Source organism: Primulina tabacum, chromosome 11 (genome assembly GCF_025594145.1).
Source record: "Primulina tabacum isolate GXHZ01 chromosome 11, ASM2559414v2, whole genome shotgun sequence".
NCBI classification, from domain to species: domain Eukaryota; kingdom Viridiplantae; phylum Streptophyta; class Magnoliopsida; order Lamiales; family Gesneriaceae; genus Primulina; species Primulina tabacum.
Genome location: NC_134560.1, coordinates 1,143,330 through 1,159,209, shown reverse-complemented (window position 1 = coordinate 1,159,209; position 15,880 = coordinate 1,143,330). Strand labels below are relative to the sequence as shown.

Genomic DNA, 15,880 nt, shown 5'->3' with positions numbered 1-15,880 from the left:
GTTTTCAGATAAGCTAATTGAGAGTTGATATATTGGAAATAGCCCGATAGAAAATATACAATATAGTTGCTAGCGCAGGCATTAATTATTTTTATTGGTCCGACGAAATAAATAATAATTATCTAAAAAAGGTGTCAAAGACAAAGAAATGCATTAATTACTTCATGTATCAAGCGGTTAGATTGCGTGTAGTTCTTTCAAACTTGAAAGTGTAACCTCAAAAAAAGTATCATCTATATTTTTTTTATTGAAAAAGTAAATAATTATTACACTATAGTTTTATATTAGTATCATCTATATTTATTGAAAAAATAAATAAAAATGTATCGGTTTATATATAATTTATTGATTGAAGTTGTTTTTTTTTCTTTTAAACAAATTGAAAATAGTTTTGAATGGAGCTGATATATTTAATTAAAAGCGAGAAGGAATCTGTTATAGTAAGTGGCAGCATTGGTACAGGTTATAGGGCAGGTTTTGACATGCTATTTAGATACACAATGTCTTAATCCATTCAATTTTTAACAATACATATAATGAATGAATGGATAAATTATGACTATTACTTAAATTTATAAATAAATGATCATAATTCATTATTTAATATAAAAAAAAAAATTTGTTTGAGACAATATTACATGTTATATTTTGTAAGACAGATCTTTTATTTGGGTCATCCATAATAAAATATTAATTTTTATGCTAAGAATATTATTTTTTTTATCACAGATAAAAATTCGTGAGATCGTCTCATAAAAGATCCACTTTTTAATATACTAATGATATGTTAAATGGACGAGAATATCATCCATAAAAATATCAGGCATTTTGGTATTCGTTCGGTGATTCAATAAAAACAAGACACGTGTGTGTACGCGTGGGAATTTGCTATCATAGCAGTCCCCCGCCTATGGATTGATTTATCTTTCGGCAAGAAAATCATCCCACGCTCTCCTGAAGCGCGTGATGTAGATTTTGCACGTGGGGTGACCAAATTAGATGTTGGCCGCCGTACCCTGTTGAATACAACCAAGTATTTTTTCCATTAAAAGAAACAAAAATACGAAAAAGTTAGGATATCAATTGCCAGGTTAGTATATTGACCCTTGATTTTATGCTTAAAAACAATGTTTTCAGAATCAGATTGGTAATAGAATCGATTTATTTTAAAAACGTCTGGTTAAACAGAAGATATGATAAAACTGTTAAATTATATAAAAATAATAATATAATATATAATTATAAAAAATTTTAAATATTAATCCCCAGTCTTGCTGTTGACAAAATATCTTGCAAGATAATGTAATTCCATTACAAGCTCATCATTTTGTTTAACGATTCTAACTGGAGTAGTATATATGCTGCAGCTCTAGGTTCTTGGTGCCAAAAAGGTCTTGGTTAATGTTGTTTATACTACTTTGAGGAGGTGCCCAAAACGTCCTCTTTCTGTTGAAATAATTTCTGATTTCAAATTAAGAGTCATGCTAAATTAAGGGTCATGTTCTAGATGGTAAAGAAAAAAGATTTATTAAACTTAGAATTTGGAGACTTAGATTAACTGATGATGTTAAAATTTAGATTTACTGTGCTTAGAAAATTGGCGATTCTAGTTGTATTAATAGGTCATTTTGTAAGCTACAAGGTGTAGAAAAAATCAATCAAGAAGCTCAACTCTTCTTGTGCACCAACTACACTTTCAAGGCTTGGGTTCTCAATGTAGCATATCTGAAACCCATATATCACAACTGGAATAGACCCACCTATTCATATGAAATACTGGTATTTGATTTTCATTTACAGAAGCCATCAAAAATGAAGTGGATTGCAGTAGTTTATGCCAGAGCTCCACAACATCTCGTATTTGGGACTGCAGACAAAGAAATGGCGAGGGGACTAGAAGATCCGCCTTGGTCGTTGACTTCTGAGAGTAGGGTGGGAAATAGTAATGAATTCGAATTACCCAAACATACGATAGTAATACCCAAACATACGATAGAATAAGAAATTAAAATATTTATTTATACAAACAGCAGGTCGTTTCTCTGCAAAGTTTTTTGTCTTCTATCAGGCCCCCCCTTTACCAAGCAGCAAACCCCAAGAAACTGTCAACAAAATATATTACAGACAGGAAACGTTTATACATCGATTTTTTTTTATTTGAACTTCACTACATCAAGCCATTTCACCTCAATCCCCATTTACATTCTATTAAATGATCTATATTTTGAATAACGTTTATCTAGATTGTCTAATTATTTTTTCCCACTAGGTTATACGTAAATGGTAGGAGTATTTATCAGATAACGAAACTAGTATTTCTTGAAAAGGATAAACTATGACTCGGCCAACTTGAGCATTTCAAGAAAGTAGGTTTCGACATTTATCAACTCCAAAATAATCAGTACTTTTTGGTCTGGTCTACATAGATGACTGAAGCACAAACAATTTCGAGGATTAAATGAACCTGAGAGCACGGACGGCGAAATGGAAAGAAAGGGCGTGGAAGAAGAAGTTGGCGCCGTGAAGGAACACCACCACTCCGGTGCACCCCAGCAGGAATAATTCAGCATCTTAGCTTCTCGATCGGATGATTAATCAACTTCTGAACCTGCTGGAAATTTAAGAAATGATCAAAAGGAATTTGATATTCTCTTCTCCTCACGGAAAAAAAAACATAAAACGTTGGTGAATTACACGACGCCTCAACCAAAATTTTTGTGATGAGTGGAGGGAGAGCTGGTGGGGAAAATGGTGGAGAATACAAGTTAACTGCAATAATAGAGCATTGAATTTTAGTAATGATTTACAAGTTTTCGTTATATCGTGTTATTTATATATTTAAATAATGATTTTGACTTCATATATATATTACTATATTATTAGGATTAAATTTGGACGATTATTTAGTGTAATGAAAAGGAGATGATCCGCGATTATAATTATAAAAAGAAACGTTGATGTCATTGGACCAAGTGTGATTTTAACAAGTAGTTTTTTCGAATTAAATATATATACATTTATACATATATTTAAAACAATTATCAAATAAATTATTGGTGCTATGACGTGGCCTTCTCATCTTACAGCGTGGAAAAAGCGAGGCTCATTGGCCCTGAATCGTTAGCCGACATTTATGTTTAAACAGACAATGTACAGATCGAGTTACAGATTAAGTTATAAAATTATATTAAATACATTTTTTAAATGATTTTTTAAATAAAATATGAGAATAATTTTATAATTCAAATACATTTTAAAAATTAATTTGTACATGTATCATTTTTCTTATATATATATATATATATATATATATGTATGTATATTAATAAGAGCATTTTCCGAAGGCCTACTAGAACTCTTTATAGTATCGACACCCCCTGTGAATAGAAAATTACCTGAAAATATCTTCATCCAAATAATTTCACTAGGTGAAAAAGAAGAAATATTTGAGAGAGAAAATAATATATATGTTTGGTACTAACTTGTATAATACATTCATAATTAACTATTATTTCTCTAATTGCGTAGGCATATATTGGTTAATCACACTTTGATTGGATTGCAGTTGATATAACGAAGGCGGGCGTATAAGTATGTAACGCTTCGGAATGCAAAAAATGATGTGTTCAAGGGGTCCATGAGGGTTGCAACCTCTGACACTTAATCCAACAAAACTTTCTATTTATTAGAATCAAGTTTTTATGATTTAAGAAACCAACTAGATGGGCCAGAGCCGCAAAGTTTGTGTATTCTACTAGTCAATTTGAAACTTCGAGAAAAATGTGAACAGGGAATTTCAGATGGCAATCAAGAATTCCAGCCTACAATACATCCCCAAAAATCAAACGTGAATGAAATCCATACATCGATTATATGACAAATCGTGCTTTTTAATCCTATGTTGACATAAAAAGACAACTTTTACAAACAAAACGGGCTTCAGAGTTCAGAATAATGTGTAGCATGAAATCTGACGAATAATACAGCGGAAAATCTGTTCCCAAACAAGGGAAAAGATAATTTCAAGTTTAGAGCGAGGAAACCTGGTTTTAAGGCGTAGCAAAGCAAATATATAATTCAAATACTGAACATTAATACTCCAATCACAGTATGCAGAATAATTGCCCCTGGCAGAGCTAAACATGCGCAGTGACATCCACGAAATTATAATGCACCGCATCTCAACATAATCTAACAATCATCCATCTACAATTCAGGAAAAAAGGAAAAGTACTTACCAAGTCCAAGTGAATAATTACTTAAACCACATGCAGCTGAAATTCAAGTATAAAGAAACTACGATTCTAAAATGCAAGTTTAACTGTGCCTTGTATGATGTAAAATACATGTTTCAGATAAAAAGATGGGACAATTTCGAAAATCTTCATGCGGAAAGTCAGCCATTGAGCAGTAATCACAACCCTAGAAAAAAACCCAAGTCAAAAGGTATCCACAGCAATGCCAGCATTTACTTTTATAAATTCCATAATACGAGACCCCTCCGAAAAGAAAGTCTCAGAAAAAATACGAACAAAGTTGCAAAATTATACAGGTAACATACAAAGGATTGCCTGCTTTCTTCATTAAAGAAATTATTAGCAATGTGATGCAACCACAGTCTAGCACATCCATTGTGATACTGCTTCTCAGAGGTTTATAAGATGCACAAAAATGTCATTCAGAATGAACAAGTCACAAACTAAATAATCATTTTCCTTGAAAAGAAACAAACAAGCTCTGTGCATCTTAACATTTTAACAGTCTGGAAAGAAAATAACAAAGAAATCAATAATGGCTAGTACAAGCCCATTTGTGGCTCTAATTATGAAGCATTCTCCAACTGCGCATTTAATAACACTTTGCTCTCATCCAACAGTCATCATAAATCATCTTTGCAATCTGATAAATACCATGCATCAGAATGATCTATAAACTATTAAATTAGCAATAATCATATCTGAACAAATAAAGTTACAAATTTCGTAAGGATTCCAGTCTCATGATAAATAATTGATGAATGTCATTTTTTGTTTCTTATAAAAATAAAAATAAAAATAAAAATAAAAATAAAAATAAAAAATGATGAATGTCATTTCATCAACAGTCAACTAGAGCCACAAACTCACGAGTGACCAAAATTTTCAGAATGGATCTTAATATTGGCCAGTTATCAAGTAGGTGATTCGACAGTCTAATAAAGCCTCGTTTCATGATCAAGCAGTAATTTTAGATTTGCCTTGAAGTATTTTAAGGCATAACAACATTTGGGAAAAATATTCTAAGCCCAACTTTAAGACCCCAAAAGAGCTACTAGAAACAACCTGTGTGACAGAAGCACTTGTTAAGACAGTCAGAAAACAAGATTCAAGCCGAATGAGACATCCCACTTTTCATGTTACCCAAGGTTTCACGTCTAAAGTAAATACAAGAACAAATTGAAATAAGAACAAGTCTACATGGAGCAGAATGAATTTTTCAGTGAATTAGGTCATTAAAATATCGGTACCCTGGCTCAAGGAAACAACCTCCTCACTAACAAGATTAAGGCTAATCACAACTAAATTTTATCAGACCTTGCAGTTTGTGGATTCTTGCACACTTGATATGGTCTTTTTAGTTTCAACCAAGTTTACTAATAATTTTTCAGACAGAGGGTTTACCACCTAAACTACAAACATATTCCTTATCTTCATCCGTTAAAGAAACAAAATCACTTCACCTCTTTTTCACGACCTTCATCTAGTCCTTTCTTGGCCTACAACAAAAAATAAACCTCTTTTATTTTGAAACTCAATGTTATACCGAATATTAGAAGGAAAATATTAAAAAAAAAGAGGTTTGGTAGGTAGACAATGGTTGTAACTTAGACTTTAATGTCAATATTCTTGAAATAAACAAATGATTCTTAGAAAATTTTCGGAAAGTATGATTCATTTAACCGCCACAAAAGCCCAGTGTTGTGCAGTCTTCTTAAACCTAATCTCATATCTGATCTAAGACCTCAAACTACCGGCAATCAACAAATTTTTTTCCTCCTAAACTACACCTACTTACGTCCGCAGTATCCATACCCATTAAAAGCACTATCTAGTCCCAAATATCATAAAAATAAAATGAAGGGTACTGCTACTCCTACAAAAATCTCTAATTGCTCATTTATCAAAATAAGCATCTCATAACACCTTTGTTGCACAATTACTCATTGAAAAACACAAACATGCATCAAACCAACATACATAAGCTTCCTGAGATGATAAATATTAACACGCATTAATACAAACAATTTCATAGAAACTGCATTCTGAATATTTTGAAATGAACCTCACAAAAGCCAATAACTGAAAACATTAACTTTTATAATTCCCCAAATGTTGGACAGAACCCTTGGTTGAACAAAAACACTTAAAATACCTTCAAGAGTCCAGGCGAGACTTCGAGGAGAAACGGAGAGCATAGAAGTGAGCACGGCAGAGGCCGTTGCAGTGTGATACGGTAACATCGACACCACGCTAACACAGCTCATCTCCACAGGAGATCTAGTCGGAACAGGTATTGAACATCAAATTATAGTAACAACAGGCTCGATAAAACTCAATCATTGAGAGAAAAATTTAAAACCAAATAATTAACTTAGAGTGAGCAACCTGAAAATGCGAGCAGAGAGCGGTTTTTGAGATGAAGATGACACGCGAAATTGAGAAGAAGCAGCCGCAGGTTTGATTGCGGCGGAGCTTCTGGAGGCGGCGACACGGACGGAAGTGGCGGCTGAGCGCATGAATGACCTGGCGGCTACAGTGGCCATGGTAGATATGGTGTGAATAGAGTTGGTATGAGCTCACAACAAAGGTAGGGCTTTATGAGGTTCGGTTCGATCCGATTTTTCAAAATCATTTATCAATTCAAAACTGATCTCCCACGTCAAACACCATTTTTATATATTATAATAAAGTGTTTGGAAATCAAATTTTTTGTCAACTTATTTGTAAAAAAAATCAAGATAGAAATCATTGTTAACATTTTCTATAATATTTGTATAATACAAAATTTTAAAAATAATATTAAAATTTGAGGAATCACTATAGTAGGGATTTTATAACAGAAAAAGAAATGAGCAAAAATGGAGTATAAATTACACTCGGATTAATAATTTTCAGGAATAATAGTATATAAATCCATTCAGATTGTGGGCCCGAAAATAGTCCAAGTTTAGTTTAAACTAAACTTGGACTCATACGACGCACATGATACCGGCCCAGTCCTCCACTCTAAATGTATGCAAATGTGTTGGTGTGAATTTGAACCCAAGCTCGAAAGATGGCAAGTAGAACGAAACGGAATTCAGGATATTCTCAGGGGCAGATGCACCCAATATCGAATGTAAGATATTCTCAGTGGCAGATGCACACAATAAAGGTTAAACTGAGGCATAGCAGTGAAAATACATCAACATTTCAATCCATTCAAGAATGTGAAATTATTAATCAAAGCATATATCGTCCACTCGAGTCATTCTCCCAATAACATGACGTAGCAAAGGAACACAATTCCCCCTGATCCGAGAGCTCAACAATTAATCTAATCAAAACCTATGTTTGAAGTGAGAAATATAGAAATATATATTATATTTGTATATTACCACACATCACATCTTGGCAATAATTAAGTTTTGGAAACAACAGCACTATTTTCTGCACCAGCACTTCGAATTTTTTCCAATTTGAGTGCTTATTAAATATCCCACATGATGCTAGTTGATACACACGTATGTATTAATCAAGCTTGCTAGCTCCTTTTCTTTTTTGGGTCCAATCCCATCTAAGGAATTTAAGGAAAAAGGGTAGGGGTCGGAGATTGTACTGCGCTTCAACTGCCCTCTTGTTTTCTAAAGTCTGAAGTCACAGCTTGCTCATAAAGTCTCTGGGTCGCTTGGTCCATCTAGGCTATGGTGAATCATGTAGAACATATATCAACCATACACAAAAAATGTTTGGAATGAATCAGCAGACCCCATCTATTTAAATTCTTAGCATTAATATATAGCCTAGTCTGCTTAGCAAAATAATGTATTGATTTTGATATCAGACCTATGAATTAATTACAATATTTAATCACATCAGAGCCAACTCCAGCTGAATATGAGGGGGTAAAATTAGGACCACATGGAATTTGTAGAGTGCTTCAATAGAACAAGTCGATCGAGCATGGCATTTGTACTTTTTTTTTTTACAACTGATAAAAAAGTGATCCATTTTCATTAGAAGATGGAATCGATCATTACTCATGAGGGAGTATTGTTAATTGTCCCACATCGGTTGGATGAATAACCTGAGAGTTGTATATATGGGCTTGGACAGTCCTCCCCCTTGAGCTAGCTTTTGGGGTTGAGTTAGGTCCAAGTTCCAATCTTAATATGATATCAGAGCCCGGGTTCCACCGTTATGTGTTGGACAACCTATAATTAGGCCACCCGTTCTGCCCATAATTGGGTCATTTGTAAACTCCACGCTACATGGAAATTTTGCAAAATAACCTCGGTGTCTAATGCTAAATTATAATGGGCACATCAAATTGTGAAATGCAGTGTGACCACTTTGAATGGAAAAAAAATCATGCTTAATTATATATATATATATAATGCTTTGAAAGTGCAAAATTTCGGTCCGGAATTCTAAATTACGAACCATCATAGCTCACTTACTTGTACATTAGTTTCAGGACTAATTTCAGACTATATGATGATTACTATGTAACGAACATCATATATTTCCAATCGAGATCGGGAAGCTCCATTGAAGGAGAAGTTATAAGAGAGACAGAAACTTCAGAGAAATTAAATTAGGGGAAATGTTTTATTTAATTTTCACAATCGATCATATATAGTTATATAATCGTGAAAAAAATTTAAAAATCTGATGATTTATTGGTACTCAAATTGCAGAATATTTATGTTTTCTTGGGATTCACAGTCTTCAGTCATCCTAAAATGTCCTTAATGTTTAGCTAATTCCGATAACGACAATAGCACAGGGAATGAGATTGAATTTATATGAAATGAAAACAAAGATAATTCTAACTAAATGGGGACTAATTAATTGCGAATATTGGTAAATGGATAATAGGCGTGATATAGTTATAAACTGGTGGCAAATCTGATAATTAATATGACTAAGCTCAAACTAATAATTAAAGAAATGCTGAAAGACGAAGCAAAAGGACACGAAGGGGTGCAATTTGACAGTCAAAAGACATGGAAACTTGAAGCTTAATACAACAAAATGTGTCTAGAAAATAAAAGTCGGCCTGTCCGATCCCGTCATCTGCGGGTGAAAAATGTCCCATGAACACGTTAAATTAATTTTTATTGTCAATTTATTATTACTTTCCTTTCCATTTTTCAATGGGAAAAAAAAAATTCCGTGTATGAAAATTCACATGGGTTACGACATAATTTTTTTTTTTGGACAGAGGCCGGGTTATGATTGTCACCACTATTCTTGTACTGCATTTGGATAAGACAAAAACACATGTGAAACAGTTTTACGGGTCGTATTTTGTGAGACAGATATCTTATTTGGGTCATCCATGAAAAAATATTACTTTTTATGCTAAGAGTATTACATTTTATTGTGAATATAGGTATGATTGACTCATCTCACAGATAAAGATTCATTAGACGTGTCACAAGATACCTACTCCTCGGATAATTAGTCTCATTGGCTACAATATCTTTCGGCCCTTAATCGTCCCGTATTTAGATTTTATATATTGCGCATCAGCCCCGCAAGATAGTTGAGCCACCCTGCCATTTAAGTAACAATAAATATAAATAAAATCTTCCCACGTTTTGGTAGGCCAGCCAGCTAGGTGGCTTGAAAAAGCAGTGTTCACGGATAATCATAATAACACAATTTCGATCTCATATCGGGAGTAGTCATTATCTACACTTGTATAGTTAACAATTGTTTATCACCACATTACATGATTATTTATATATATATTTTTATTTTTTAATCATATATATATATATATATATATATAAAATTTGAATGAAAGAAGAAAATATAAATGATAAATATTTATAACTATGTTAAGTATTAAATAATTTGTATTATTTAATTTGATCCATCGATTGACAAGTTAGATATAAAAGGAGAGAGTATTATGAAAAATAAAAATGGTAGGTTTATGTTTAAGTATAATGTTATATATATACATATAATATAATGATGAATAATTAAGTGGAACACTTTAAGTTGCATGTTATATTCGATATTTGAAACTTTTAATTACAATTAATAGAAAGTTAATCAATTAAAAAACGGAATTATTGCTTACCGTAGTAACATTAAACATGCATGCACCGAGTATCAATCATAATTATGGAGAGAGTTATTCTACAAGAGATTAACACGAAGTTTAACTTATATATATTTCTTCCCACATTAGAAAATTACAAATCTTTCAGACAAATTAAAGCATGAAACCCGTGAGCAAAGTTGAAGACAAAACAACATTGCATAAATAAAACTGTAATTTTGTTTTCTTACCGATTAAACATGTGTATGATATATAAAAAAACCCTGAAAACCATAAATGATATATAACGTGGAAAATATTAAATTAAACCTCCGCACTTTCGAATTTCAAGGCAGGGCGTTGTCTTCTTCGTCTTGGAAATCATCTTGGTTCTGGTATCCTCCAATGGAATTTTCACCGTTAAACTCATGTGTGTTTTCACTGTCACTGTACTCATTCCTTGCTCGAACACCACTTAATCTCGTAAACGGATGGTTATTGCTGTATTTCTCAGAATTAACATCATAAAAATATTTCCCACTTTCCAGGGATCTTGTATCACTCATTCCTTGCGGCTGATATCTGGTAGTTTCACCGCCATTGTTGAAGTACTTTTCACTGGCTGCTCCACCCATGAACCTGGTGTCGATCGTCCCTAGAGGGTCGCTGTTGAAACTGCTGCTACCGCCGTAGTAATTATTGTAGTTGTTTCTGTTGTTTACTGTGGTGGTGGTGGGGTAGCTTCTGTATTCTGATTCTTCTTCTTGTTGCTGCAGGTTGTTAGGGTAATTATTGCTGTTTTCGTAATTCGTCAACGAAGGGGCGTCGCCTGTATCTTCTGGTTCGGTTACATAGGCTACGGGATTGTAGTTTTTGGGGCGGTACTTGTTGAGGGGTTGTTTAGATTCTATGCCATCTGGAAAGGTGGTGGCGTCGGAGGAAGGATGGAGGTAATTGTTGGATTCTTGGCGATAGCCATTGTCATTTTCAGGGTGGAAATCGGGTTCTTGTTGTTGCTGATTGTTCAGAGGCTGTTCTTCATGTGGAAGAACATTGTTGTTGGTAACTGTGTTGAAGAATTGGTTGTCTCGTGCATGGGTAAAATGCAGTGAGGATAAGAGGGTGAGAGGAGGAAGGGAAGCAAATATTTGGCTGAAGAGGAATTCATTGGATCGAAGATAGAGAAAGAGATGATCGATTTCGTTATAATGTTGTGAGAGCTCTCTCATGCTTCTTTCTGTTTTTATATAGAGAGGTTTACGAGAGATGAAAGTACTTTCTTGTGGCTAGTGGGAATGGGGTGATATGTTACTGGTGTTTTCAGCATTTAAGTTTCAACTTATTTTTGGTGCAAATGGATGCCTCTAGTAAAGAATAGTATTTATTGATTATAAAATATGTTTTCATTTTAATAATAAATTACATGTGATTTGTTTTTTCGAGTCGGGGCAAACGTACATATTTTGCTATAATTGAATTTTGAACTCGATATACTATTCTAAGTTCAAGATATTAGTGTCAAATAAGCTACTAATTATTAATAAATAACATGAAAGGCTTATACCTCTCATTTTATGTATAAGTACTCCAAAGTTTCTCGATTTATTTTGGAGAAGAGAAGATTGTGTAAGTATTCACGAGTCTCGAGTTGGAAGAATTCAGCAAGTGACAATAGTCAATTGACCGAAGGAGGGGAAATAAAACTATGCCGGTTCATTATGCGTGGATTGAGGAGTGGGTGGGACATGAACAATAGAGCAAGCCGTGTACTATTACTACTATACAAGGCATGTCCCCTGAAAATATTATTCAGTAAGGTCACACCAAACTTTTTGCACTTATTATTACCGTGGTTGTCTTTCTAGAAATTATATGTCGCGCAAAATTAATATTTCTATTATTCAGGGGTTGTTTGGCCAAATATAAATTGAAGTTTGAGGAGCTCAAAACTCATCCAGTCGACACGCTAAAATTTGAGGATTTTGTGCTCACTCATCTTCGTGAAAATCTTGCGCGATTAGCGGCATTCATTTGCGATTTAAATCCATTAAACATCAATAATTTATTATATCCTATGAGGGACCTCTCAGTGTTATTGATTCTTGTCGTTGCAATTCTGAAGTTTGATCTCTCGCATCAAACATTTACATCAACAGCTTGGAATTTGGATTGACATGGGATCCATTTAGCTCACATGCATTATTCTTTATTTCCATTTCAGTTTAACCACGAAGTCGATCATCACCACCGTATATATGAAATGGTCATGAATACGTTATCCTACGTTCTTTCTTCTGATGTGTCCATTTGAATAATAACTTATATATTGGAAAGGCCCATTCAATTATATTCAATTTAAAAGAATAAAACTTTACTCAAAAAAAAAAAAAAGAATAAAACTAAAATTTAACTTCTTGGTTCAAATTGAACGTGCTTTGTCCATAGTAGAGCTAGACTCATCGTTCATATTAAAAAAAAAATTATATTAAATAATGTTTTTGTGAAACACATATAAAAATAGATAAATTATAATATTTTTTTATGTTAAATGTGATTTGATCATTTGAAAGTTCAAAATAAAGATAAAAATAAAATAATATTTTATCAAAATATGATAGTTATAGATTAAAAAAATAAAATTTAGATCGTATAAATATTTAGATATATTAAAGCTGCCTAGAAAAAATAAAATAAAATAAGTACATCATACATATTTATAAATATGTAGAACGTTAATATTTACATTCTATTTATGAATAAATTTGACAAATATTTTATATATAAAGTAGAACGTATAAACATAAAATATATATATATTTATGTATGGATAGAAACAATGACAAGGAAAAGGAGCCGACACGTCTTTCTACTAAATTTTTATACTGAAATATATAAATAATGATGAAAATCATGCACAAAATACATCAATAATAATTTATATTAAATTGTTAAGTAACAGACATTGTGGTAATTACTTATTCGTAAAAAACATGTAATCAATTTTCACTCCAGACTACAATGTTACATTAACATTTTTAAAAAATTAAAATCGAAAAAATGTAAATTAATGGCCTAAAATTATAAATTGATCATCAAATTTTTTTATTGAATTTAAAAAAAAATGTTATTTTCCTTATGATTATATTTTATTCTATATCTCAAATTATTGTTATTATTAATATTAAATTAAATTAAATTATATAAGCATCTAACTGAAATAATAATAAGTCTAGATCCTCCCACGTTGGAAGGTGAATCGGAATCTAACCAAAATCTGGAGAGTTCCACGTCCTCCCAGACCCTATCTCTCCATCTGCCTGTATAATAATCGCCATCATCATCATCATCATAAAATAAAATATATATAACATATATACAAGCGGTCCTCCGATTCGATCGATATACGTATACCTTTTAGATTTCGAATTCGAAATCTCCCTTTTAGTTGTGTCACAACTGCGTATTGTCTTGAGTAGAAAAGCAGATTAGAAGAAGAAGAATTAAGTATGGGTGTGGATTACTACAAGATATTGAAGGTTGACAAGAATGCAACGGACGATGAGTTGAAGAAAGCTTATCGAAAGCTGGCGATGAAGTGGCACCCCGACAAAAATCCCAACAGTAAGACGGAAGCCGAGGCTAAATTCAAGGAAATTTCTGAAGCGTACGAGGTATAAGCTCTTTTTTCTTGCTGTCTATTTGTTTCCCCCAAAGATACATGTGCGTGCATATTGATATCCGTCCGTTTATTACCTGCTTAATTTATTGAGATTTATCGTTTTTTATACAAACTGATATGTAAGGTAGAACCTTTTTTTCATTCATCACAACGGTATTGAGTTTATTTACAAACATGGAGCTTTTTCTGTAGAGAAATAGTTTAAGGGAGTTATCTTTGGTTAGAGGCTACCAAAGAGGCTAGAATGATCATATTGCCTGTGATTTTTTGATTGTTTAAACGTGGAATTTTTAGATGTTAGTGGCCCATAATTTGTTGGTATTTTAGTATGGGGGTCCTGAATATTATATTCTAATTGTTTGTCCAGGTTGTAAGTGATTCCCAGAAGATGGCAATCTAGCTATGATCAGTACGGGGAGGAGGGACTGAAAGGTCAAGTGCCCCCTCCGAATGCTGGTGGGCCTGATGGCACAACATTTTTCCGGACTGGGGACGGACCCAATGTGTTTAGATTCAGCCCCAGAAACGCCAATGACATCTTTGCGGAGTTTTTTGGCCATTCATCCCCATTCGGAGGCATGGGAAATGGTAATGGAACGAGAGGTGGTTCGAAATTTTCTAGTTCCATTTTTGGAGACGATATCTTTAGCTCCTTTGGAGGAGACAGTAGACATATGAGTTCAGGTCCTAGAAAGGCGCCACCTATTGAACGGCTCTTACCTTGCAGCTTGGAAGAACTCTACAAAGGATCTAAGAAGAAGATGAAAATTTCCAGAGAAATTGCCGATGCCAGTGGGTATGTAGAATAGATTGCTATTGTCCAAGTCTTTTATTACGCTTTTCATTTACCATGCTTGCTTGTTGGTTTTCTTATGATTATTGCGATATTTGTACAGGAAGACTTTACCGATACAAGAGATTTTGACAATTGACATTAAACCTGGCTGGAAAAAGGGAACAAAGATCACATTCCCAGATAAAGGAAACGAAGAACCAAACGTGATTCCTTCAGATTTAGTATTTGTAATTGACGAGAAGCCACACAGCGTGTTCACGAGGGATGGCAATGATCTTGTTGTCACACAGAAAATATCTCTTGCTGAAGCGTTAACAGGATACACAGTCCACTTAACCACGTTGGATGGGAGGAACTTGAGTATACCTACAAATAGTGTTATTCATCCAGGCTATGAAGAGGTGGTGCGTGGAGAAGGAATGCCGATTTCCAAAGAACCCTCGAAAAAGGGTGATATGAGGATCAAGTTCAAAATAAAATTTCCGACTAAGTTGACTGCCGAACAGAGATCTGGAGTCAAGAAACTGCTACCTCCTTAGTTACAGGGTGTGGTACTGTATAGAGCTCGAAACTGTTCATAAGGTTGCATATGTTGTTTCATTACAGGTATCAGTGTGTCACTAATCTTGGGATTCGACTCGAGAGGTTTCAATCAGACATACATTCACAGTCTCACATATTGTTTAGTCGAAAATCTTGATCCACGCACTACATATTCAGGATATGGTATCAAATGTATTCAAAGTACTAAATTTATATTAGCACCAGATTGCAAGATACCTCAACCCTACAATGAAGGGATGTGAAATCTGTATAACTATATCTCTCCTTTTCTATCTGCTACGCGGGTATGACGGTAACAATAAGTTTCTCTGTTCCTCCATAATTTTACGTCCAAGCATCCAAGTTCTGTAGAGCTGCCGGTAAAAGAATATCAAAAGATGAGTAAACATAACAACTGCCTACATTCGGTTAAGAAAACTTGATAGCAGAGGATAGATATGCTTGATAGGAGGATGAGAAGAGAGAAGTGTCAAATCACTCCAAATATTCTGCCTGCTCTCCGTTTTGAAAGACTGTGCTAGGGGCTTATCTATTGAGGCAACAAC

At 33.6% G+C, this 15,880-nt stretch overlaps 3 protein-coding genes across 8 annotated transcripts; 1 reads left to right on the top strand and 2 right to left on the bottom strand.

The window, feature by feature from the left end:
• Window positions 1-3,801: 3,801 nt before the first annotated feature.
• On the bottom strand, window positions 3,802-6,902 carry LOC142519104 (protein NUCLEAR FUSION DEFECTIVE 6, mitochondrial-like). Of its 6 annotated transcripts, none has more exons than XM_075622017.1 (4): window positions 6,645-6,896; window positions 6,412-6,536; window positions 5,720-5,755; window positions 4,207-4,422 (listed from the first exon to the last, which is right to left on the bottom strand). In XM_075622017.1, exons 1-3 carry the CDS (start codon window positions 6,800-6,802, stop codon window positions 5,736-5,738), a joined length of 303 nt encoding a protein of 100 aa, XP_075478132.1. In that variant the 5' UTR covers window positions 6,803-6,896; the 3' UTR covers window positions 4,207-4,422; window positions 5,720-5,735. The 6 variants fall into 6 exon arrangements, with proteins under 6 accessions (XP_075478130.1, XP_075478135.1, XP_075478134.1 ...); XM_075622016.1 differs by lacking the exon at window positions 4,207-4,422 and adding an exon at window positions 4,673-4,899; XM_075622015.1 differs by lacking the exons at window positions 4,207-4,422; window positions 5,720-5,755 and adding an exon at window positions 3,802-3,994 and having other exon boundaries at window positions 6,645-6,902.
• A 3,502-nt stretch (window positions 6,903-10,404) lies between these two features.
• LOC142518145 (uncharacterized) lies at window positions 10,405-11,592 on the bottom strand. The gene has a single exon (XM_075620851.1). It carries the CDS (start codon window positions 11,523-11,525, stop codon window positions 10,644-10,646), a length of 882 nt encoding a protein of 293 aa, XP_075476966.1. The 5' UTR covers window positions 11,526-11,592; the 3' UTR covers window positions 10,405-10,643.
• A 2,210-nt stretch (window positions 11,593-13,802) lies between these two features.
• Window positions 13,803-15,548, top strand: LOC142518374 (uncharacterized). The gene is made up of 4 exons (XM_075621134.1): window positions 13,803-13,967; window positions 14,168-14,213; window positions 14,351-14,771; window positions 14,872-15,548. The coding sequence occupies exons 1-4, from the start codon at window positions 13,803-13,805 to the stop codon at window positions 15,308-15,310; spliced, it is 1,071 nt and encodes a 356-aa protein (XP_075477249.1). The 3' UTR covers window positions 15,311-15,548.
• The last annotated feature ends 332 nt before the right edge of the window (window positions 15,549-15,880 follow it).

Bases quoted from the DNA above. Each gene is read 5' to 3' on its own strand.
- LOC142518374 (XM_075621134.1), top strand. From the start codon at position 13,803: ATGGGTGTGGATTACTACAAGATATTGAAGGTTGACAAGAATGCAACG. The intron at 13,968-14,167 runs GTATAAGCTCTT...CTTTTTCTGTAG, and splicing joins AAATTTCTGAAGCGTACGAG to AGAAATAGTTTAAGGGAGTT. The intron at 14,772-14,871 runs GTATGTAGAATA...ATATTTGTACAG, and splicing joins GAAATTGCCGATGCCAGTGG to GAAGACTTTACCGATACAAG.
- LOC142518145 (XM_075620851.1), bottom strand. From the start codon at position 11,525: ATGAGAGAGCTCTCACAACATTATAACGAAATCGATCATCTCTTTCTC.
- LOC142519104 (XM_075622015.1), bottom strand. From the start codon at position 6,802: ATGGCCACTGTAGCCGCCAGGTCATTCATGCGCTCAGCCGCCACTTCC. The intron at 6,537-6,644 runs GTTGCTCACTCT...TGTTCCGACTAG, and splicing joins CTCTCTGCTCGCATTTTCAG to ATCTCCTGTGGAGATGAGCT. The intron at 3,995-6,411 runs GTATTTTAAGTG...GTTTGGGAACAG, and splicing joins TCTCGCCTGGACTCTTGAAG to ATTTTCCGCTGTATTATTCG.